The 25,828-nt window shown below is 39.4% G+C and overlaps 3 protein-coding genes across 3 annotated transcripts in view; 2 read left to right on the top strand and 1 right to left on the bottom strand.

Moving 5' to 3' along the window:
• LOC148189656 (uncharacterized) overlaps positions 1–25,828 on the bottom strand; it is a 32,663-nt gene that overhangs the window by 1,341 nt on the left and 5,494 nt on the right. The gene's annotated exons all lie outside the window — the stretch shown is intronic.
• Positions 1,672–25,426, top strand: LOC121966458 (uncharacterized). Its single transcript, XM_088076209.1, is given in 5 exon segments — positions 1,672–1,765; positions 2,374–2,488; positions 17,513–17,557; positions 18,011–18,098; positions 18,367–25,426. Coding segments are annotated over 5 exon segments (6,843 nt in total). The 5' UTR covers positions 1,672–1,686; the 3' UTR covers positions 24,883–25,426.
• On the top strand, positions 5,546–12,415 carry LOC148189657 (uncharacterized). The gene is given in 2 exon segments (XM_088076210.1): positions 5,546–9,735; positions 9,738–12,415. Coding segments are annotated over 2 exon segments (6,408 nt in total). The 5' UTR covers positions 5,546–5,598; the 3' UTR covers positions 12,009–12,415.

Below are 25,828 nucleotides of genomic sequence, written 5' to 3'. Positions count from 1 at the left end.
TCAATCAGCGACCGTTTTTCTCATATTTTCAAGAGAAATCAAACCTGCTGATGTTCTGAAGGTTTAAACGCTTGTCAAAGACGTCTGAATGCAGCACAAAGGGTTAAGTGTGACAGGTGTTTTCACTGGACTGGACCTCCGGGGTTTTTACAGCTTAACTAAGATTTAAGACTTTTTAAGACTTCATTAAAGCCAAATTTAAGAGCCATTTAGCAATGAACAATACTGGAGTAAAAAAACTGAACCGACGTGAATTATTTGGTTCAGGAGCTTTTTGCCCAAATTTAATGTCATGGAAACACGACCTTTTCGGTCAATTAAAAAGTTGGATTGGATAGTCTTGGATAGTCTTTACGGGTTGAAAAAAACTGGAGTGGAACATTACGGAAAACAATGAACATTCGATATGTCATAAAAGTGTCGTCTTTGTTTTCCCTGAAAAAGTTTGTCGTTTGTTTAAATGTGTTTTTTCTTCCTGTTTTCTGTTCTGTGTGACGATAACGTGAGAGGCATTTAGTAAATTATTTTAATGGATATAACCGTCATTTTACAATTCAATATCAGAGAAAAACATTCATAATGCACTCCTTCACTTGTTTTAGCATTTTAAAGACTTTTAAAAGATTGATTTAAGACACTTTAATGCCAATTAGCCTTTTTCAAAGAAAAAACATGAATTAAATGCCTTTGAAGACTTCTTCAGGATACACAGGTACCCTGACAACATCTTACTCGCTTTACATGGAAGCTGCTGTCGAACGAAAATATTCAAATGCACCATACTTTTCAGCTCTCCTCTGTGTCGTCTCTTATCGCCTCACTTATATGACTCTCACAGTCACCAGGACTTTATTTTTCTTGCAGCTACAAGCTCAATGCATTACTGCTTCCATGGTCGTTTGAATTCATTTGATTTAATTTAGCACAAAACCACAATGTTACACATTTCAAGAAAAGGAGACGTGCCGTGTTTTGCAATTATGTATGTAACAACTGAAATATGAGGTTTCCAAGATGGGCTTTCATCAATACGCAGAGCAAGGAAACGAGTTAGTTTAATGTTTTATTCAAAATATTTGGACATTCTCCGTCATAACAGTTAAGTTCTCAATAATATAAAGCCATTTTTCTTAATGTTTAGTGACAATGTGTTGATTTTGAACCATTTTTAGTTTTTTTCCAATTCCTCATTGACAACTTTCATAACTGTATTAAGACTTTGTGTGTGAATAGAACAAACTAGTGTCATCAGCAAATAATACTTTTGATAGCAGCTCTGATGCACTCTGACCGAGTCATTAATATATATATAAAAAAGCAACAGCTCAAGGATTGATCCCTGAGGGACGCCACATTTCACCACAAGAGGAGGAGAATTCACTCCTTTAACAAACAAACTGCAGTCTGTGTTCGACGTAAGCAACACATCAGCTCCTGATCATCCACACACAAATGCTTCAGTTGTGACAGAATACAGTGGCCTACATGTCAAATGAATGTCTATGAAAATTCCTATGGTGGACCGGGATTTCCTGAAACCATATTAATGATTATATAATATTTCATTCTCATCAAATAAGCTCAAAAATCTGTTGTAAACTAGATTCTCGAGAATCTTTGAGATGGTGCGTAAAATGAAAATGGGCCACGTTTTCTGTCACGGTGTTTGTGATATTTTGCAGGGTGATGGCGGGTCGGATGAAGAACCGGAGGACACCGAGGCTTCTGATCCTCTTCAGCCTCGTCGCCCTCACTCAACACTTTGGTGAGAAATTATTTTACATTTTGAAAACCTCAAGATCGTAATTTCAGGTGATGATGATGATGATACATCTCTTAGGGAAAGGGTTTTAGAGGTTCGAAGTTTCTTGGATTTTAGGACATTTCTGGGTTTAGAGGACATTTCTAAGAATTTTAGGTGCGTTCTCGGATTTAAGGGCATTTCTAGGATTTAGGAAGTTTCTCAGATTTTAGAAGATTTTTCGAATTTTAAGACATTTCTAGGCTATGAGGATGTTTCTGAGAGTTTAAGGCTATTTCTTAGATTTTAGGACACTTCTAGGATTTTAGGGCATTTCTAGGATTTTAAAGATGTTTCTAAGAGTTTTAGGAGATTTCTTGGATTTTAGGATATTAGCAAGGTTTTAGGAAGATTCTTGGACTTTAGGAGATTAGGGTATATAATAGGGAAAGAGGGTATATTTATGTTTGATATAAAGCTTTTTGATAAAATTTAAAAACGGGACTGGATTTTGTAAGTTTTTACTTCCTCCTACTCCTCCTTGGACATTAAATACTGCTGTTCATTTTTTATATTTTTCGCTTTATTTTGCACTTCTGAAATCAAGTCTAATGTAAACTTTATTTTCTCAGAGGTGAGAGATGACGAGTGGGAGGAGCTCAGCCCTGACATCGCTGCTCTGCACCGCCTCAGAGGACTGTCCGAACACATGCACCATGAAAGGCTCAATGACCCATCAGACGAAAGGTGACTTTATCAACGTTTGTCTCCTTTTCAGCAGTTATGAGCACATTTTTAATATGCATATACTTCATTCTTTCACACATTTAATAGACTAAACAACTACAGAAAACAGAATTGAAGTTGTAAAGTTGCTACCTGTCTTTTGGCTTGAATGTTATTTCTGCTTATGAACCTCTTTCTTTTATGACCACTTCTCTCCACTGTGATTGAGGATGGCAGGCAGTGAGGCTGACCGATGCGACGTCAAATCAATATCAAGATTAACTGAACATTTTACCTCGATTATTGTTAATGAACCGTTATTTATGCATTTATTTTTGATTTGGTTGCACTGTTTAATTTGATCATGGTATGTTGGAGTGTAATAAACATATGATGCATTATTATTTAAGAATGAAAAGCTCCATCTTAAACAAACTTCAGGTAAATTTAAGCACATTGTGCTGATAATCGGCCAACCTCTCCTGACTGCAGGACTCTGATTTCAAATTCTGCTGTGTGCTATTAAATATTTTACTTTTTCAGTAGGCCTACATCTTCTATGTCTGCCAACATTCCCAGTTAGAGAGAATATTATGATTCCAAACTAAACCTCACTGTGCACCGCTTCAAACTATCAGTGGGGTAAAAAAAAAAACTAAATTTTGTTTGATTTGTTCTGTTGTTAAATGAACATTTCAAATAACAGCAACCAAGAACCAACCACCACAATCTGGTCGTGCATGGACCTGCACTGAAGAAGTACTTCAAGTCCTGCAAGTCCTCACGTCTAACTGTCCTGTCCCTGCAGACGCAAATACTTTTGATTTTACATGACAAGAGTAAACAGAGAAAAAGGACGCAATTTCACAAGAGGAATAAGATCTAAAACTACCGGACCGGACTAATTAACGCTCCAAATGGAGGGTGACGTAATGCGAACTTGTCCGTTCGACACAATAGCAGCTGGCTGGTAACAAACGTGTAATATTCCAGTAAAACCGTATGATAACAATGTAATTTTACCAGCAGCGTGTCAATAACACTCGGTCTGTGGTGCCGTTTTGCTCCATCCTCAACGCAAGCGGCACTACATCACACCGGGAGTTTTCCAGAAACAAAGCATCCTGCCGGCCGATCCGGTAGCCCTGCTGGGACTGTGCTTCTTACGTCATTTTCCCTTAATTTAGTGGTTACTTTCCCTTGATTTTGTGCGATTCTACCATGGCTGTGAAGTCTACATAGATAAATGCTTTGTTTTTCAGTCAATTTAAATTCTGGATATTGATGTTATCACTAGGGGTCGACCGACATTGTTTTATCAGGGCCCTACCCTACTGAATATTATTACTTAATGAGACCGATAACCAATATTTGGAACCAATGTGCATTTACAGTAACACCCAAAATCTTTCTCTCAATATTTAGAATTTAGGAATATAACAAACTCCACATCAAAAACAGCAAGTTCACAGCAACTTTTTATATCAACTTAAAAGTTGATAAATCAACTTAAAATTTAAACAAATTTTATTTATTTACTGTTTTCAAAGTTGCTCCCTGAAGTTTTATTCAGCAAAATGCCAAATATTGGCCCCAATAATCAGCCAGTCCAATAATCTGTTGACCCCTAGTTATTACCCACCCTGTTGTGCTGCAGCCACCAGTCCAGCCATGTGAGCTGAAAGTTGACAATGACTGTGTTTTATTTTAGGAACACATCTATCCATTTGGCCAGAGTTAAAAGATCCAGCAGGTAAGAAAGTATTTACTCTGTATTAGGGCTGGGCAATAAGGCATTAAATTAATATCACAATATTACATATATACACACACATATATATCCTTTAAACGAAAGCCAACTGCTACAGTTTCAAATAAAGTAGCTACTGCCATAAAATGAAGTTACATAAACTCTGGTTACAATAAAGTAAAAAAAAAAATACTGTTATAATGTTTAAGTATGAAGTTAAATTAAGCAGTTATAGTAATGTTAAATTAAGTGTTGTTAAGTAAATCAAAGCAGAACCTATGGCACTTTTATTTTTAAAGACCCTCTCGCTGTATCAAGTAAGAGTAGTAGTTGTCCAACCTGGAAGAGGTTGTTGCTCCAGCTCCAGGATTTATATGGGGAAGTTTTCCCCTGATCTGCTGTGAGGGTCTGAGGATAGACAGATGTTGTATGCTGTTAAAAAAAAACCTTCTGAGGCAAATTGTCATTTATGATAATGGGCTTTATAAATTAAATTGAATTTATCTTCTTTTACAGGGAGGATCTAGAAAAAAAAACAATGCGTTTTCTTGATGGTACTCAGGAATATGACAATTTCACATCTTCTGTCATTCAAAGGAAACAGGTTGGTAAATTTTAAAATGAATTAGAAAGCAGGAGTGAGTTTGGAATAACTGAACTAAATTTTACTGGAACCCTAAATCAATGTTTAATTAATCATACTAGTCATCAAAAGAGTTATAGAGAGAGAGATATCCTAAAGCCCAGACACACCAAACTGACTTAAAAAAACTGGTGGAGACAAATTCTGACAGCGCCGCCTCAATTGTGTTTCAGTCAAAAAGTTGCACTTGAACACACCGCAAAGACTACAGCCAATAACCAACTCGATGAATGTTGTGCACCTGTGAGAGCAAATAAGTCTCCTTACCAGCTAAACTGAGCTCAACTGCCAAAGTGATTTCTTATGCTTATGGGCTCTGCTGTGTCCGATGCCAATTCAACATGCTGAATCAGCAAAAAACAAGACAAGGGCCAGGTAGTGCCAACAGTTTGGGACACACTGGAGAAACTAAAGCAGATTATCACTGACGGCCTTAACTTGATGGACAGCCAACCACCAGTTTGGTGTGACAAGACCCTTACCTAACCCTAACCACCAAAAGAAAAGTGTTACTATGGAACAAACAATTTTATCCTAATTTTGTAAAGATTAGTTCAAGACAACTATACGGGACTGTCTTTGACCAATTTACACCATGTAATCTGACATGTTTTTATATGTTATTTTAATTTACAGTATTTCGACAGCTTCTTGGCAGATATTGATGAACAGAAGGTACAAGATTTGCTCTTTAGTGCATCAGAGATCTCGCGCAGCTACAGCCAGAAACTTCTGGTCATGACTGATGAAGAAAGTTCAACAAATGAAAGAGTCCAACAGGAATACAGCATTGATCCTTATTACTCAGAAATAGTCAGCAAAGAATGCCTGTACAATGTCTCCTGTGTACCAGAGGCAGATCAGCACACTGTGGTGAAAATATTTGGAAGTGTCTCTGAAGATGGACAAACCATGTCTGGCCTTTCTGGCTCATCACTTGCAGAGTTGATGTTGAAACCATCACTAAAGGATGTGCCAGTGTACTCTCTTGATGGAAACATGACCAAAGACTTCCAATACAGCTTCATTCGAGTTTTTATGGTCCGTGGCATCAAAGCAGTCTTAGAAACAAAACAGGAGAATGACCAGACTTACCTGGCCATGACTGAATTCAAACCAGTTTCTAGCCAATCAAAAAGCACTGTTGATCATACCATACAGTATGACCACCAGCAGATACTCATTATGGAAGATGATGCTGTAATAAGAGAAGCTGCTACTTATCTTTATGATAGACATCCAACAACTACCTCTGTCTACATCCTCAATAATAACCAAAGACCAAAACTGATCTACGGTAACGCCGTGCCTCTGACCGAAGAAAGCACACTGGTGCTGGTAGGCACTGGCAAGAGAGATAACTCAGGAGAGATGACACTGTCTGGGCACACAGCACAAGAAGTTGCCAAAATCGTTCAACACACCTTCAGAGTTTCTGATGAAATCAGAACAACAAGTGTGGTGGCACGTGAAGTCGGATCAGATAAAGCGTTCATCGAAGCCCTGCTGAGGGAGCTCCATGACACTGCCAGCATCAAGACAGAGCTGCACCTCAGGGACACTGTGGTCCAGGTCAGGCACACAGGAGAGAAAATCACTCAAGAGATCTCTCCAGAAGGCCTACGATGGCGAGGCAAAGATGACAGCAAGAAAATGGTGGCAAATCGTGACAGGAAGGGATATGTACCTCTTAGAGAGGAGCCTGCCAGTAAAGGAGAGGCAATTTTTCCCTCTGAAAGAAACCTTCTGAGGCCACGAGATCCAAAAAGTCGTTTTAAGGTCTACAAGGACAGCTGGCCATCGGAGCCAAAGACATTTATTAACCAGAATATATTTGATAAGTTTGACAGTCCTGACCAAACACGTAAAGCTTGTGATGAACTTGAAGCTCTATCTTGGGCACTCTTTCAACCTGAGCTCCCCCCTCCGGAAAAAATCAACATGAGAAACTTGAATTTGGAAGAGTATTATTTAACCAAAAAAACATTTGATGAAAATGAACGGATATGGAAGACAGAAAAACTAACAACTAAGAGAGATCTTCAATATATTATTAGAAACTGTTATGTGATTAGGTCAGGAAAAGATGTCAGAAATGTTATTCGTCACTATGCAAAGACCGGAGAAGATGTACCCACATACCTGATGGTCAAAGACTGGATATTTTTTGTTGATCCATTAAATCTGTATGTCTTTCCTGTTGGAAAAAAACTTGACAGCAATCAAATAGGAAATGAGAACAAAATTAATGAAGTTAAGGACTGCATCAGTGAACAGATTGGCAAAGAAAAGTACCCAGACATGCGAAAACAAATTCTAGAAAAAACAAATATAAATAACCCAAAAGAAAGCTATGCTGAATATGTGAAAGGAATTTTTCTTAAAGATCACAGAATTTCTGTACCGCTATCTACTGAGGCCTGGTACACCACATATTTCACTGCATCAGTTATATCTGAATCTGCCAGAAATTTTAGGACTTTTCCTCTAGTTCTGATGGCCCTGGATATGGTCGACAGCCCAGACAGCAACATCCAAGAAAAAGGACTGGGTTTTCTTTTTGAAGACCATTCAATGGCAAGAAGACTTACTTGGATTGACCCAAGCAGGCGTGGATTTACTGGCTCAGCAACGCCTGAAGGTTCAAGCAAATTAGAAAACAAAAAAAGACCTAGGAAAAAACAACAATTAATGGGAGATCTAAAAGAAGTCATAACAAATGAGGTAAACCTGTTTCAATCCTGGGTTCAAAATGATGAAAATATTTGGCCCCAGATATCGAAAATCGCAGAAACATACAAGATAACTGAAAGTAATTCAGATCAAGAAACCAACAAATATGAAGCTTTCAAATCAAGGGAAAGCATGAGACCTTCTACATCTGGCACATTAGGAGGCTATGATGACGGTGATGTAACAACTCAAGACATAAAATCTGCCGTAGAGTTGGAAAATTCTTTCAAATTTGAATCGTATTTCTCCAGGGTAAGAGTATTGTCATCTGAACAAGTTCACAGTCAACTAAAGGCTAAATATGGTGAAAATCTGGCAGGGTTGACCGTCCAGGAGGACAGCGCCAAAATTGAAAACGGACAGTTCATATGTCGCCTGTTTGAGGGTGCTGAACCTGATCCTGTAGAGTTCAGGGTGCAGTTACCTCAAGAGAGTCAAAGTTACAATGAAAGGTTGGTGGAGAGCATTGACACAGCAGTTCAGGACATGGAGCTTCACAGTTCGTCGTCCTCCCATCAAGTCAACAAGTACGTGGAGCACACTGGGACTGCCGTTGGGACACTGGGCCTCATGCTGGGGATGAAAGGAGCTGTTCGTGCTTTTGAACAGGGTGACATCAAAGACGGCGTGGTGGGATCTCTGCAGACGGCTCATGGAGTGACAACTATGACCACATCTGTGATTGCAAGGCAAACTCTGTCCTCAGAGCAAAGGATGGCCAGAGCTGCAACAGCAATCATGACAAACCCTGCGATAAAGGGCACTATGACAGTTATTCCAATAGTAGGGGTTGGATTTGGGGTATACAATTTGGAACAAGATTTGAGGAGAGGTGACGCCCTGGGATACATTGATGCTGCCCTGGATGCTGGTATGATTCCTTTGGATTTAGTTGCAATTGTTCAGCCTGAAGTGGCACCAATAATACTGGCTCTATCAGCAGTCCGGTTGGTCATCGATGATTTTTATATGGGCATACAGAATGAACTACGCAACATCCCAAAAGACGCTGGAGTTCTGGAGAAACTGCGGGCTGTTTCCTCTGGCATCGTTAAAGCGGCTTTGCATTTTGCAATTCATGTAGCAAGCTTCTTTTACAATTGGCGTTATGATGAAATTCAGGAGGGACATAGATATGTTGCACAGATATCAGACTTTCACGAATATTACAAAATTACAAAGGAACAGGACGGATCAAGTGCCATTGACTTTAGCAGTGGTGGCTCTTCTTGGAACGGAGGAGGTATTCACTTCTGCCTTGCAGACCAGGGTGAGTCTGAGCTCTGCATGGACTATTTTGTATCTAATGACGAAAGTATGCGGAACAGTTGTTGGCCTATTGATACACAAGGAAGCAACGATATTATTCTTGGCCTTGGAGAGTCACATGAATTAGAGTACACAAAACTACAGAAGAAAATACTCTTGGTCATACCAGCTGGCTCTGTGAGTGTAGTTTCAGGTCATAAAGCCTTGGAAAATTCCAGATATGGTGTATACAAAGGAAACAGAGATTCTAATCGTTTCTTTGCAATGCAGAAAGCAGAGCAACAGATGATTGAAGTCATGTTAAATTACTATTACAGGCTTTACGGTGAACCAGGTGATGACATATTCTTCCTGGGTCCTCAGAGAAGTTATGTTCAAGGCTCTGGTGGGAAAGACACGTACATCATTCCTAAAAATGGGGGGAAAACTATCATTAACAACTACGATCCCTCCAAAGCACTAGATATTCTTCATTTTAGTGCTGATTACAGTCACATTTCCGTGTCTAAATCTGGAGATAATGTCGTGTTAATGTATGAGGGAAGTCATTCTGTTACCATAGAGGGATGGTTTTTAGGGGATCTGTATCGTCACATGAACATGATGTCAGGAGACGGAGTCTTGTTTGAGATTTCTTCCACTGTGATTTCCTCTGTTCAGCTGGTGGCCAGAGGAATTAACAAAATGTTCCAGACACATGGTGGAATTGTGGACACATCACAGCCACTTTTAAGTAAAGTTATAAACATTGTGGGGTCTCCATCCTTTGACAAGCTAATTGGTAACAGAGAGAACAATCTGATAGATGGAGGGGGCGGATTTTTTGACTATTTGATGGGTGGTGAAGGAGAAGACATATACATGGTGACAGACAGAAGACAAAGGAAAAGTCTATAGTATGGATTAACAATGAGTCCATAGACTCTAAAATAGACCTGGCCATAATAGAGGCAAATCTTCACACTTTTAACGTCAGGGTAGAAGATGACCATGTTTTTCTTGATGCCTTCCAAGAAAATGCAACCATCAATGTGAAGATAACTAACTGGTTCAGATCACCAGCATACAGACATTTGCTTGTTGTCACCAAGGATCTGATCACTTTTACAATCTCAGACAACAAGACTGACTGCCTGCTGAGTGACCCTTTCACTAAGTGCATAAAAAGTCGTAGCACTGACTACAGAAGGTCCAAATCGGCTCTGGTGGTGGACCTGGAAAAGGATGAGGCTTTTCATAGTGTAACGGAGGTTCACGGTTCAAACTTTGACGATGATATCAGAGGGAATAAACAACATAACGTCATTGTCCCAGGGGCAGGAAACGATTTCATTGAGGGTAGAGGGGGAGAGGACTGGTATATTATCACACCAGGCCAGGGAGTAAAAACCATCAACAATAAATCACCTGATCTAGCTTTGGATATTCTCTTCCTGAAAGAAAAATATGAGCATGTGACAACTACTTGTGAAGGACAAAGCATCATAATTTGGGTACGTGGAAGAAAAGATGTTATTTTACAGAACTGGTTTGAGTCAAAGAATTATCAGCACCTGCAGATCAAGACCAGTGATGGAACAACAGCTGGACTGATGCCCAACAACATCAGCTGTGCCGAGTCTGTAATCTTCCCCATAGCTGTTGATTATAGAAACCAGGAACCTGAACAACTTCATACTCTTCAAACATCGCTGCAGAAACGGTCAGTAAGTGAAGAGGACCAGTTGACTTCTTCTGGACGTGATGGGTGTTTCAGATATACAAGACAAAACTCAGAGGAAAGAGTCTTCTGTGGCCGTCAAGGCAAAGTGATGATGATGAATAATGCTGATTCAGTGAAAGAAATGTATGGTTCCTCAGGTTTCGACATCATGGTCGGGAACAGCAAAGACAACTTGCTGGATCCTTACACCGGAGGTGCACTGATGTTTGGAGGTGAAGGAAAAGACACTTACATAATCAAACATGGATACGGAAACAACATATTGATTGATAACTTTGCAGAAGATCAGAATATTGATACTGTGGTCATTGACATGGATTTTTTTGATGGCAGCCATGTTGCACTCAAATCAGCAACAGCAGATCTGAATGTGACGATCACAACAAATAGAAAACAATTAAAATTTAGTCTGCTCAACTACAATAATGGTCACAAACATCAGCACCTGGAATTTCAGAGCTCCGACGGAGTGAGTTTTAAACTGATATCACTAAACTCAACTGAAAATGTCCCTTCCTTTAAAACTGAAGCTTTCAAAGTGACTCTCAAACAGCTGCAGGTTGACTGCCGTTTGGACTTCAGCTCTCAGAAAAATCTGTCAAAGGTCCACACAGTGCAAGGTTGTCTCACCCAGTCCAATGACATACTCGGCAATGATCAGGACAATGCTCTGATTGGTGGGTCGAAGGATGACGCCTTGGAAGGAGGTGAAGGAGACGACACACTGATAGGTGGGAATGGAGCCGACATCCTGATTGGTGACTTGGGAGACGATACTCTTTATGGCGGGGATGGAAATGACACTATGATGGGAAACTCTGGCCAGGACGTCTTCATTCCTGGACCAGGGGCCGATCTGGTGGACGGCGGTCCCGGCAGAGACACTGTTCTCTACCGAGGGAATCATGACACCGGTAAAGGGGTTTATGTTAACCTGCTGATTGGACAAGGCCTTTATGCTGATGCTGAGGGGGACGTATTAAAGGACATTGAGACAGTCATTGGCACCATCTATTCTGATGTCTTGGTGGCTGGTTACGAAAGTTCTCTACTCAAAGGCTCGGACGGCAATGACCTCTTGGTGTCCACCGGTGGTGATTACCTGGTCGGGGGTGATGGAAATGACATTTACATGCTGGCTTTCCAGCAGGGTTCAGTCACCATCGATAACTGTGCAAAAGACAAAGCTGCAGACATTTTGTACTTACGCTCACAGTCAGCGCCAACATTTGACTGCCAACGTTTAGCTGACAAAGTTCTCCTGACTTTCCACTACTCTGACACTAATGTTAAAATCACACTGAAAGGCTGGATCAGTGATGATAATGAGTGTGGTCATTTGAAGTTTTTTTACAGAAATGCAGAGGTGTCGGTGGACGAGCTGCTACAAGAGTGTCAGTCAAGACAGTAGAGAGCAGTTTAGTCTTCAGCCAGAAATCGGGTTATCTGCGTTAGTCTTGTCCCCGTTCAGTTTTTTTGTTACAAACATGCAGAAAATCTGTTCTGCACAAAAACAAAAGACGCAGGATCAGACAAACAAATATTGATACAAAATTAGTTCCATCATCAAAATTATTTACAATTTGCAAAGGCTGGTTGTTTATGGTTTAGTTGAGAGCTAATGGTTCATCACACTGAAAGCCTTGTTGTCTTCTCTAGAGCATGGTGTCTGAATTGGATAACATTTAGTAATCTAGTCTTGTTAAAAACTACAGATTTGGTTTGATATCAGTGTTTAAGACACTTCTGATTATTCAAATGTTTCACAGTCGTATCAAATCAAATGGATGCTTCATGCTTTATTCTTGGAAATAAAATCGTGAACATCTACATGTGTTGAAAGATTTATTTTGAAAAAAAGACCATCCTTTACTCACTAACTCTTAAGTATTTGGATATGGTAAAGGTATTCTTGCAGGAACAGAAAAACTCCAGAGGTTTGATGAAAAATTGCTCAATACATTTTCCATTGAAAAAGTCCAAAGGCTTAAATAAATGATACGTGGTGGTTTAGTGATTAGGGGTCAATCGATATTGGTTTTTCTGGGCCAACACCAATACCAATTATTATTTTTGAAAAAGTCTAATACCCAGTATGTGAAACCGATATGTATTTTCAGTAAAAAAAAAAAAAGAAAAAAAAGAAAGAAAAAATACATAATTTGTCAATTTTGAGAATTTGGAGTACAACAAACTCCAACACAAAACTTTGTTTGAATGTCTTTAGCAAATGTATAAGCAAAACTGAAACATTCAACATCATATATAGGAAGTACTCAGCACCTTTTTTTTTTTTTTTTTTTTTGATAGTCAGGTGAAAATTTCAATAAAAATAAATAAATAATAAACAGCTCCATGAGGTTTTACAAGGTAGACGTTTCTCCCATGCTGACACTTTCTTTGCACTTTTTTATTCATTTTAATGGCAATCATTAAAATAACATACCATACATACATACATACATATATTCGGCAAAATGCCAAATATCGGTCCCAATAATCGACCGGTTCAATAATCTGTCCTCCCCTTGTAGTGATTGATCGGATTGTCGTCAGACCTGAAAACACGGGTTCAACCAGAGCCATAAAGACAGAACAAGTTGAGTCAGTGAGGGACTTTAATTTTCACTCCCCACGTGTCTCTCTTGTGTGTCTAAACTGCGAGTCCAGACTCATTTGCTTTAAAGCTGTAAAGATGATTTAAAAGACTGAAAGTTAGCCAAGGAAAACTACAACATGGAGCCTAACAAACATATCGTGTATGTATACATATGAAGTAAAGACTAATATTAAAGATTCTAATTTATTTTACATTTAGTGTGTTTTTTGGTTAATGTGTTTGTATTTTCTGAAGTATTTATACACTTCAGAAAATACAGTCAAGTTTTAAAAAGCAATACAACAAATGAGGCTCTTAATTAAACCAGTTTGCCACTAAACTGGTCAGTACCATCTCCAGTACCTGTAGCTTTAAGAACAATTTTGGCTGATGGAAATTTTTCCTGTCCCTTTTTTTTTTGACCTACCACACACCAGTTATTTACTTACACTTTCACTGAGTACCTGAACCCTGTGTCTCAGCAAGATGTACAGCACATGCGTGAACTGACCAAAACTACATTAAGAAAAAGTAACCAAGTCAGGTCATTACAGTAAAAGTGGTATAATGCTGTATTTGCAAAATAAACAACAACAGAACAATAACAGGTCTATGTGGGAACCATGAAGCTTTACTGTTTAAACAATACTTATTTGAACTTATATTCTTGGGGCACTTTAATAAATGTTTCTCATTTTATAAGATTTTAGGATGTTACTGCTTACACACTGCACTGTTCACTTTATTCATTTATTTAATAATTTACTTGCTGACTTACTATTTTATTTATTATGTTATTAATGATAGAGAATACTTGAATTTACCGATACGTCTGTGTATTAAGTGATCCTTCAACTATTCCATCTGATCCGTTATTTTTTTTTTAAGGTTTATCGGGTTTTAACAAAGCGGAAAATAACCGCATGCTTTCTTGTTTCTTGTCTTGAAAAGAGTCTAAATTCTGTTTTTCTGTTATTGTCTTGCGGGGTTCTTCGTTTTGTGCGTGTGCAGTCTGATCTGCACCATGCACTTACGCCAAGACATCGCTTTTGTTTGGTTCGGCCCGAAAAATGCAGGGGCAGCGTAAAGGGGGGAGTTCATAGCGACCTTGTGGCAACGTCTCTGTGGCAGCGAAGGTTTACAGGAAACAGCATAACTGGGTCCAAGATACTTCCAGTTAGCTATAGAGTAAAAGCTTTATTTACATTGGGAGGAATTCCCAGCAGGCAATATGGGTCAACACCCCCCACGCCACCAACCCGCTCTGTCCAATGTCTAACTTGTTTTTTGGTTGGGTGCCAGTTCACTGGAGGTGTACCTTGTATGATTCAATGTGACAAATTTACTGTTTCAAATATATTTAATTTTAAGAACCCTCCTTTTGAATTTGAGTGGGTGCATTGGCTCTGAAGATGCTCTGCGCTTTGTCTCGTAGGCTGTTAATAAGTAAGAGTCTGTCCAGCTCATCAGAGTGCACAGATATGATTGGCTGAGCAGCATAATATGGCATGATTTAAAGCATTCAACCGGCCTGCGACCTTGTGGTCTGCTAAACGAATGCTGCATATGATGTGCCAGAAATGCTCCCTCAGTTAATAATTCTCAATAATTTATCGAATAAAGGTCTGAGTCCAAAGAGGAAGCCGTTTGAGTCAGGACATGAGGGACGGCAGTTTTCTTTTTGCAAACAGAAGGGGATGGCATGCCCTCTGAAGTGGCACAGTGCCCATTTTTTTTTGTAAATATCACCTCCAAATGACAAAAAGATATCAGAGGGATTAACACAAGTTAAATATTAAGCAGCAAAATCTCAAAGCAGACAGCTGTTCCTAAAGAGGGACACCACTGTATTTAAATCAGGACACAGGGACGGAGCTTCTAAACTGCACAGAAACTGCAGTGTTTCTTGGTACCATCTAAACTGCAGCGGCTGTTTACAGCAAAGGAATTTTTGGGTAAGTAAATAACAACAACCAAACTTAAATGCTGCTGTGTGATGGCAGGTGAGAGGTTTTACTGTTTTACAAACTGTTTTACTGTTTTATGGGATATTTTTACATTCTGCTGTGGTTTTTAATTAGATATTTCAGGCAGAACTAATGCTTAATTAAATTCAAGGTGTGAGGGGTGTTTTCATTGGACTAAATTACATTTGAACATCACTCAACCCTTTAACAGTCACACTATGAAATGCATTTGTAAAAAAAAATAATACAATATAATAGACTGTAGAATATGTTAAGAAAAAAATGTTTTTAAAAAATGTTTCAAGAAAAAAAAACATTTTCCCAGTGTAATGCATTGTAAAAAGTGAGTATAATATAACACAAATCTGAAAATAAAAGTAATTTCATGCAATAACCATTAAAATAAATAAACAAAAACAAACCGATACAAATAAAAACAAATCTAGAAAAAAATATATCCGTATAAGATGTATGGTCAAAAAACAAAAATGCAATTGTTATATAATAAAAATCTGAAGATAAAAGTAACTTCAGAAAATAAACAAATAAAATATAGAAAATAAACAAAAATAAATACAAACAATAATGAATCCATTACAAGATCAGTTTAAACAGTAGGGCAGAAAAAATCAATCAATTTAATAAATTAAAAAATAGAATTGAAGTCAATAAAAAAATATATAAACAAAAAAAGATACAAATCAAAATGAATCTATTAAAATTATTGGTATAAAACATATGATGGGTAATATATATAGAGAATCTGAAAATAAAAGTACCTTCAAAAAATAAGCAAAGAAAATTGAAAGAAGAAAGAAAAAAACAATTTGATGACAAAAAATGTCAACTGTGTGGTCACAGTGCCCGATAAAGGGTTAAGACATATGACAAATGAATACCTGTAATTGTACCGTAACTTTTTAACTATTTTTTTTCACTGTGGCATATCTCATCCTCTCCCTCACGTGGCGCTCACAATCACGGGGAAATCTTACTTTTCGGGTCGCTAAAACAGCACCAAAACCTTCTTTTTTGAAGGCTGAAGTAATAAATAAAAAGGCTCTATGCAATACTAATTCCATGGTCGCTCATGTTTTCTGTTACTGTGTGTCTGTGATATTTTGCAGGGTGATGGCGGGTCGGACACTGACGCCTCTGATCCTCTTCAGCCTCGTCACCCTCACTCATCACTTTGGTGAGAAATGATTTAACATTTTGAAATCCTAAAATTCATGAATTCAGGCGAAGGTGATGTCACACCTCCGATTAGGAGACAACACAACTTGTGCGGAATCAAAACAGAGAAGCCAAACTGGTGTTTAAAAAAGTCAGTGAGCACGAGCATAAGCAGCACTAACTATGGATCCTGTGGATGATAAAATGTCAAATTTGTTTCTCAGAGGTGAGAGATGACGAGTGGGAGGAGCTCAGCCCTGACATCGCTGCTCTGCACCGCCTCAGAGGACTGTCTGAACACATGCACCACGAAAGGCTCAATGACCAATCAGACAAAAGGTGACTTTATCAATGTTTGTCTCCTTTTCAGCAGTTATGGGCACATATATAATGTGCATATCTGCAGTTTACACCCTTTTTCATTCTTCATTTTTTTGATAACAGTGTGTGTGTGTTGATGCATGTGTCCTAAATGTAGTCCAGATTGTGTATCTGAGTGTAATCAGTGAATTTGCAGCTCAGCTCCTACAATAAGTCTAAAATACACTGTGGAAACTAAATAGTTACATTCAGACTGTTCAGGTCCAAAAATGCTCCATTGAAACCCATTCAAACTGACATTTTTGATCCCACAGCCATCAGAGCAGAAAAACAGGACTTGTATTATTTCTGGGTGTCATTCTGGGCTTTTGACTCTGAATTTGTCATTTTGACTATTTTCCACCTGATGAGGTCATTTTGACCATATTTGGCATATGGAGGAAATACATGCTATTTCCACTAGGTGACCTGTCACAGTCAATGTAGCTGCTGATCACTGACATATCCCAGACTGTCAGCAGCTACACTCACACACTGACATATCCCAGACTGTCAGCAGCTACACTCACACACTGACATATCCCAGACTGTCAGCAGCTACACTCACACACTGACAGATCCCAGACTGTCAGCAGCTACACTCAAACACTTAAGATATAGTATATTGAAAATAATTATTTTTTCCCCCATCTAAAAACATAGTGGCATCATGACAAAAAATGACATTTAAATGAATAAAACTTAAAAGACAGCATATTCGATGTTAATGATGGGAACTGATGTTGGTGAAAAAAAATAAATTCAGTGAAAGTAGAAAATCATATTTGTGTCTGAAAAGGTAACAATGACTGTATTTTATCGTAGGGACACATCCATCCATGAGGTCAGAGTTAGCAGATCCACTCGAAGGTAAGAAAGTCTTCGCACTAGTTCTGGTAAGAATACAAATATTAAAACTCTGGTGTCAACCTCAACATCTCACTGAAACCACTGAGAGGGTGGGCCTAACTCTTCAGATTATTGCACGTGCTTCAAACTGTAAAAGGCAGTTAATCTTCAGGTTCGTGAAAACGCTTAAACTGTGATCGATGGGATGTCTGAGATGCAATGACTCAGCGACTGATCAATCAACAAAAAACTGACAAACATTTCAAAATACATCACGTCATACTTTTTCAGCTTGACAAAAGTGACAATTTGCTGATTATTAATGTGTTTAAATGATCAATTACCCTCTTCTGTTATACTGACATGTTCCAGAGGAGATGGCCAAGTTTTTATAAGGTCGTTAACAGGATTTACTGAATTTGTAAAACTGTTATGTTTCACTTTATGATATAAACAGGTAATCTTCTTTTATAGGGAGGATATCGACAAAAACCTTATGAGTTTACTGGATGATCTCCGGGGGACTGACAATTTCCCAGCTTCTGTCATTCAAAGGGAAAAGGTTGGTCAATGTTAGTGACTTCAGAAGGACTGAACTAAATTTTACTAGAATACTAAATCAGTGTTTAATAAAAAAACAACTATATTATATGTTGATGTAAGGAAGACCATAAGAAAGCTATATGGGATTATCTCTACATCAATGTTCATGCCTTCCAATGTAAACATGACATGACATGACAAGTCATCCATATCAATATCTGTAACTTTAACTTGCCCTGATTTTGACCGGGCCATCTGCTGTGTTTTTATGGGTTTTCAATTAACAGGATTTCAACAGCTTCTTGGCAGCTATTGATGAACAGAAGATACAAGACATATTAATACATGCATCAGAGATCTCACGCAGCTACAGCCAGAAACTTCTGGTCATGACTGATGAAGAAAGTTCAACAAATGAAACAGTCCAACAGGAATACAGCATTGATCCTTATTACTCAGAAATAGTCAGCAAAAAATGCCTGTACAATGTCTCCTGTGTACCAGAGGCAGATCAGCACACTGTGGTGAAAATATTTGGAAGTGTCTCTGAAGATGGACAAACCATGTCTGGCCTTAATGGCTCATCACTTGCAGAGTTGATGTTGAAACCATCACTAAAGGATGTGCCAGTGTACTCTTTTGATGGAAACATGACCAAAGACTTCCAATACAGCTTCATTCGAGTTTTTATGGTCCGTGGCATCAAAGCAGTCTTAGAAACAAAACAGGAGAATGACCAGACTTACCTGGCCATGACTGAACTCGAAACAGTTTCTAGCTACCAATCACAAAGCACTGTTGATGATACCATACAGTATGACCACCAGCAGATACTCATTATGGAAGATAATGCTGTAATAAGAGAAGCTGCTACTTATCTTTATGATAGACATCCAACAACTACCTCTGTCTACATCCTCGATAATAACCAAAGACCAAAACTGATCTACGGTAACGCCGTGCCTCTGACCGAAGAAAGCACACTGGTGCTGGTAGGCACTGGCAAGAGAGATAACTCAGGAGAGATGACACTGTCTGGGCACACAGCACAAGAAGTTGCCAAAATCGTTCAACACACCTTCAGAGTTTCTGATGAAATCAGAACAACAAGTGTGGTGGCCCGTGAAGTCGGATCAGATAAAGCGTTCATCGAAGCCCTGCTGAAAGAGCTCCATGACACTGCCAGCATCAAGACAGAGCTGCACCTCAGGGACACTGTGGTCCAGGTCAGGCACACAGGAGAGAAAATCACTCAAGAGATCTCTCCAGAAGGCCTACGATGGCGAGGCAAAGATGACAGCAAGAAAGTGGTGGCAAATCGTGACAGGAAGGGATATGTACCTCTTAGAGAGGAGCCTGCCAGTAAAGGAGAGGCAATTTTTCCCTCTGAAAGAAACCTTCTGAAGCCACAAGATCCAAAAAGTCGTTTTAAGGTCTACAAGGACAGCTGGCCATCGGAGCCAAAGACATTTATTAACCAGAATATATTTGATAAGTTTGACAGTCCTGACCAAACACGTAAAGCTTGTGATGAACTTGAAGCTCTATCTTGGGCACTCTTTCAACCTGAGCTCCCCCCTCCGGAAAAAATCCACATGAGAAACTTGAATTTGAAAGAGTATTATTTAACCAAAAAAACATTTGATGAAAATGAACGGATATGGAAGACAGAAAAACTAACAACTAAAAGAGATCTTCAATATATTATTAGAAACTGTTATGTGATTAAGTCAGGAAAAGATGTCAGAAATGTTATTCGTCACTATGCAAAGACCGGAGAAAATGTACCCACATACCTGATGGTCAAAGACTGGATATTTTTTGTTAATCCAATAAATCTGTATGTCTACCCAGTTGGAAAAAAGCTTGACAACAACCAAATAGGAAATGAGAACAAAATTAACGAAGTTAAGGACTGCATCAGTGAACAGATTGGCAAAGAAAAATACCCAGACATGCGAAAAGAAATTCTTGAAAATAAAAACATAAATAACCCAAAAGAAAGCTATGCTGAATATGTGAAAGGCATTTTTCTTGGAGAACACACAACTTCTGTACCGCTATCTACTGAGGCCTGGTACACCACATATTTCACTGCATCAGTTATATCTGAATCTGCCAGAAATTTTAGGACTTTTCCTCTGGTTCTGATGGCCCTGGATATGGTCGACAGCCCAGACAGCAACATCCAAGAAAAAGGACTGGGTTTTCTTTTTGAAGACCATTCAATGGCAAGGGGACTTACTTGGATTGACCCAAGCAGGCGTGGATTTACTGGCTCAGCAACGCCTGAAGGTTCAAGCAAATTAGAAAATGCAGTAAAACGTAAGACTAAAGAAGAATTAATGAAGGAACTTAAAAGAGTCATAACAAAAGAGGTAAAACAGTACCAATCCTGGGTTCAAAATGAAAAAGATATTTGGCCACAGATATCGAAAATCGCAGAAACGTACAAGATAACCGAAAGTAATTCAGATCAAGAAACCAACACATATGAAGCTTTCAAATCAAAGGAAAGCATGAGACCTTCTACATCTGGCACATTAGGAGGCTATGATGACGGTGATGTAACAACTCAAGACATAAAATCTGCCGTAGAGTTGGAAAATTCTTTCAAATTTGAATCGTATTTCTCCAGGGTAAGAGTATTGTCATCTGAACAAGTTCACAGTCAACTAAAGGCTAAATATGGTGAAAATCTGGCAGGGTTGACCGTCCAGGAGGACAGCGCCAAAATTGAAAACGGACAGTTCATATGTCGCCTGTTTGAGGGTGCTGAACCTGATCCTGTAGAGTTCAGGGTGCAGTTACCTCAAGAGAGTCAAAGTTACAATGAAAGGTTGGTGGAGAGCATTGACACAGCAGTTCAGGACATGGAGCTTCACAGTTCGTCGTCCTCCCATCAAGTCAACAAGTACGTGGAGCACACTGGGACTGCCGTTGGGACACTGGGCCTCATGCTGGGGATGAAAGGAGCTGTTCGTGCTTTTGAACAGGGTGACATCAAAGACGGCGTGGTGGGATCTCTGCAGACGGCTCATGGAGTGACAACTATGACCACATCTGTGATTGCAAGGCAAACTCTGTCCTCAGAGCAAAGGATGGCCAGAGCTGCAACAGCAATCATGACAAACCCTGCGATAAAGGGCACTATGACAGTTATTCCAATAGTAGGGGTTGGATTTGGGGTATACAATTTGGAACAAGATTTGAGGAGAGGTGACGCCCTGGGATACATTGATGCTGCCCTGGATGCTGGTATGATTCCTTTGGATTTAGTTGCAATTGTTCAGCCTGAAGTGGCACCAATAATACTGGCTCTATCAGCAGTCCGGTTGGTCATCGATGATTTTTATATGGGCATACAGAATGAACTACGCAACATCCCAAAAGATGCTGGAGTTCTGGAGACACTGCGGGCTGTTTCCTCTGGCATCGTTAAAGCGGCTTTGCATTTTGCAATTCATATAGAAAGCTTCTTTTACAATTGGCGTTATGATGAAATTCAGGAGGGACATAGATATGTTGCACAGATATCAGACTTTCACGAATATTACAATATTACAAAGGAACAGAACGGATCAAGTGCCATTGACTTTAGCAGTGGTGGCTCTTCTTGGAACGGAGGAGGTATTCACTTCTGCCTTGCAGACCAGGGTGAGTCTGAGCTCTGCATGGACTATTTTGTATCTAATGACGAAAGTATGCGGAACAGTTGTTGGCCTATTGATACACAAGGAAGCAACGATATTATTCTTGGCCTTGGAGAGTCACATGAATTAGAGTACACAAAACTACAGAAGAAAATACTCTTGGTCATACCAGCTGGCTCTGTGAGTGTAGTTTCAGGTCATAAAGCCTTGGAAAATTCCAGATATGGTGTATACAAAGGAAACAGAGATTCTAATCGTTTCTTTGCAATGCAGAAAGCAGAGCAACAGATGATTGAAGTCATGTTAAATTACTATTACAGGCTTTACGGTGAACCAGGTGATGACATATTCTTCCTGGGTCCTCAGAGAAGTTATGTTCAAGGCTCTGGTGGGAAAGACACGTACATCATTCCTAAAAATGGGGGGAAAACTATCATTAACAACTACGATCCCTCCAAAGCACTAGATATTCTTCATTTTAGTGCTGATTACAGTCACATTTCCGTGTCTAAATCTGGAGATAATGTCGTGTTAATGTATGAGGGAAGTCATTCTGTTACCATAGAGGGATGGTTTTTAGGGGATCTGTATCGTCACATGAACATGATGTCAGGAGACGGAGTCTTGTTTGAGATTTCTTCCACTGTGATTTCCTCTGTTCAGCTGGTGGCCAGAGGAATTAACAAAATGTTCCAGACACATGGTGGAATTGTGGACACATCACAGCCACTTTTAAGTAAAGTTATAAACATTGTGGGGTCTCCATCCTTTGACAAGCTAATTGGTAACAGAGAGAACAATCTGATAGATGGAGGGGGCGGATTTTTTGACTATTTGATGGGTGGTGAAGGAGAAGACATATACATGGTGACAGACAGAAGACAAAGGGAAAAGTCTATAGTATGGATTAACAATGAGTCCATAGACTCTAAAATAGACCTGGCCATAATAGAGGCAAATCTTCACACTTTTAACGTCAGGGTAGAAGATGACCATGTTTTTCTTGATGCCTTCCAAGAAAATGCAACCATCAATGTGAAGATAACTAACTGGTTCAGATCACCAGCATACAGACATTTGCTTGTTGTCACCAAGGATCTGATCACTTTTACAATCTCAGACAACAAGACTGACTGCCTGCTGAGTGACCCTTTCACTAAGTGCATAAAAAGTCGTAGCATTGACTACAGCAAGTCCAAATCGGCTCTGGTGGTGGACCTGGAAAAGGATGAGGCTTTTCATAGTGTAACGGAGGTTCACGGTTCAAACTCTGACGATGATATCAGAGGGAATAAACAACATAACGTCATTGTCCCAGGGGCAGGAAACGATTTCATTGAGGGTAGAGGGGGAGAGGACTGGTATATTATCACACCAGGCCAGGGAGTAAAAACCATCAACAATACATCACCTGATCTAGCTTTGGATATTCTCTTCCTGAAAGAAAAATATGAGCATGTGACAACTACTTGTGAAGGACAAAGCATCATAATTTGGGTACGTGGAAGAAAAGATGTTATTTTACAGAACTGGTTTGAGTCAAAGAATTATCAGCACCTGCAGATCAAGACCAGTGATGGAACAACAGCTGGACTGATGCCCAACAACATCGGCTGTGCCGAGTCTGTAATCTTCCCCATAGCTGTTGATTATAGAAACCAGGAACCTGAACAACTTCATACTCTTCAAACATCGCTGCAGAAACGGTCAGTAAGTGAAGAGGACCAGTTGACTTCTTCTGGACGTGATGGGTGTTTCAGATATACAAGACAAAACTCAGAGGAAAGAGTCTTCTGTGGCCGTCAAGGCAAAGTGATGATGATGAATAATGCTGATTCAGTGAAAGAAATGTATGGTTCCTCAGGTTTCGACATCATGGTTGGGAACAGCAAAGACAACTTGCTGGATCCTTACACCGGAGGTGCACTGATGTTTGGAGGTGAAGGAAAAGACACTTACATAATCAAACATGGATATGGAAACAGCATATTGATTGATAACTTTGCAGAAGATCAGAATATTGATACTGTGGTCATTGACATGGACTATCTTGATGGCAGCCAAGTCGCACTTGACTCAGCAACAGCAGATCTGAATGTGACGATCACAACAAATGGGGAACAATTAGAATTTAGTCTGCTCAACTACAATAATGGTCACAAACATCAGCACCTGGAATTTCAGAGCTCTGACGGAGTGAGTTTTAAATTGATATCACTAAACTTAACTGAAAATGTATCTTTCCTCGAAACTGAGGCTTTCAAAGTGACTCTCAAACAGCTGCAGGTTGACTGCCGTTTGGACTTCAGCTCTCAGAAAAATCTGTCAAAGGTCCACACAGTGCAAGGCTGTTTCACCCAGTCCAATGACATACTCGGCAATGATCAGGACAATGCTCTGATTGGTGGGTCGAAGGATGACGCCTTGGAAGGAGGTGAAGGAGATGACACACTGATAGGTGGGAATGGAGCCGACATCCTGATTGGTGACTTGGGAGACGATACTCTTTATGGCGGGGATGGAAATGACACTATGATGGGAAACTCTGGCCAGGACGTCTTCATTCCTGGACCAGGGGCCGATCTGGTGGACGGCGGTCCCGGCAGAGACACTGTTCTCTACCGAGGGGATCATGACACCGGTAAAGGGGTTTATGTTAACCTGCTGATTGGACAAGGCCTTTATGCTGATGCTGAGGGGGACGTATTAAAGGACATTGAGACAGTCATTGGCACCATCTATTCTGATGTCTTGGTGGCTGGTTACGAAAGTTCTCTACTCAAAGGCTCGGACGGCAATGACCTCTTGGTGTCCACCGGTGGTGATTACCTGGTCGGGGGTGATGGAAATGACATTTACATGCTGGCTTTCCAGCAGGGTTCAGTCACCATCGATAACTGTGCAAAAGACAAAGCTGCAGACATTTTGTACTTACGCTCACAGTCAGCGCCAACATTTGACTGCCAACGTTTAGCTGACAAAGTTCTCCTGACTTTCCACTACTCTGACACTAATGTTAAAATCACACTGAAAGACTGGATCAGTGATGATAATGAGTGTGGTCATTTGAAGTTTTTTTACAGAAATGCAGAGGTGTCGGTGGACAAGCTGCTACAAGAGTGTCAGTCAAGACAGTAGAGAGCAGTTTAGTCTTCAGCCAGAAATCGGGTTGTCTGTAGTGTTGCCCTTTTCCACTTTGTTGTCATTTTGCAATCCGTATAAAGTGAACAATAAAAAAAGACGCAAGGAAAACAGAAGCAAATGTTGATGCTGAATCAGTTTCCATGGTGGGTGGGTAGAGCTCTGTACTGCTGCAGCAAAAATGTATCTTTGAAAGCAATTACACTATCAGAATTTTACTGATCATTAGATCTTAATTCATCATTTGTGATTGCAAATCATTTGTTGTTCATGTTACAATGAAAGCTAGTGGTCAAAACATTTCATTAATCTCCTTAAGCGCAAGATGCCTGGATAGGATCACATTTAGTCGTCTATAACTGGGTGTTTCGGAAAATATGTCTAAAAAAATGTCTTATCAATAACTACATATTCTGTTTTGATTTGATGTTATAGACATTTAGAATGTAGTCAAAATTGTTAACATGTTACTGTACTCGAATATTTGATAATCAAATCAAACACGGGTCATTTATGCTTCATTCTTGAAAATAAAATCATTCAAAAAATTTTATTTGTTCACAGATTTATTAAAGAAGCATCTTTCCATGTTAGTTTTTAAAAGCTTGGGTAAAATTTAAGTGCAGTTGCAAGAAGTGAAAAACTAAGCAATCTGACAAAAAAAAAACTCAAATCAGGCATTTTCAGAAGAAAAAGCCCAACGGCTGAAACACTGGTGTTTCGGGTGGTGAACCAGCTGTGACAGCCAATGATCCAAAAAGCTAGTGGTGATTGTTTTATATTGCTTTAAGTTTAGTTTGGTATGTAAAAACTATCATATTTGACCACTAGATGGTAGTGTGGGATTGTAGACTATTGCATCACATTGGGTGGTGGATGTTGGTATTTTGAAGTCACAGTGGAGGTCAAAATCACAATGAGCACAGGTGCCGGCACTTAAGGTTCTAACTGTAAT

The sequence above is a fragment of the Plectropomus leopardus genome, chromosome 4 (assembly GCF_026936395.1).
Source record: "Plectropomus leopardus strain MGB_pleo_1.0 chromosome 4, ASM2693639v1, whole genome shotgun sequence".
In the NCBI taxonomy this organism is placed as follows: Eukaryota; Metazoa; Chordata; class Actinopteri; order Perciformes; family Serranidae; genus Plectropomus; species Plectropomus leopardus.
The sequence above is the reverse complement of the archived record's forward strand: the minus strand, read 5'-3'. Positions and strand labels throughout refer to the sequence as shown.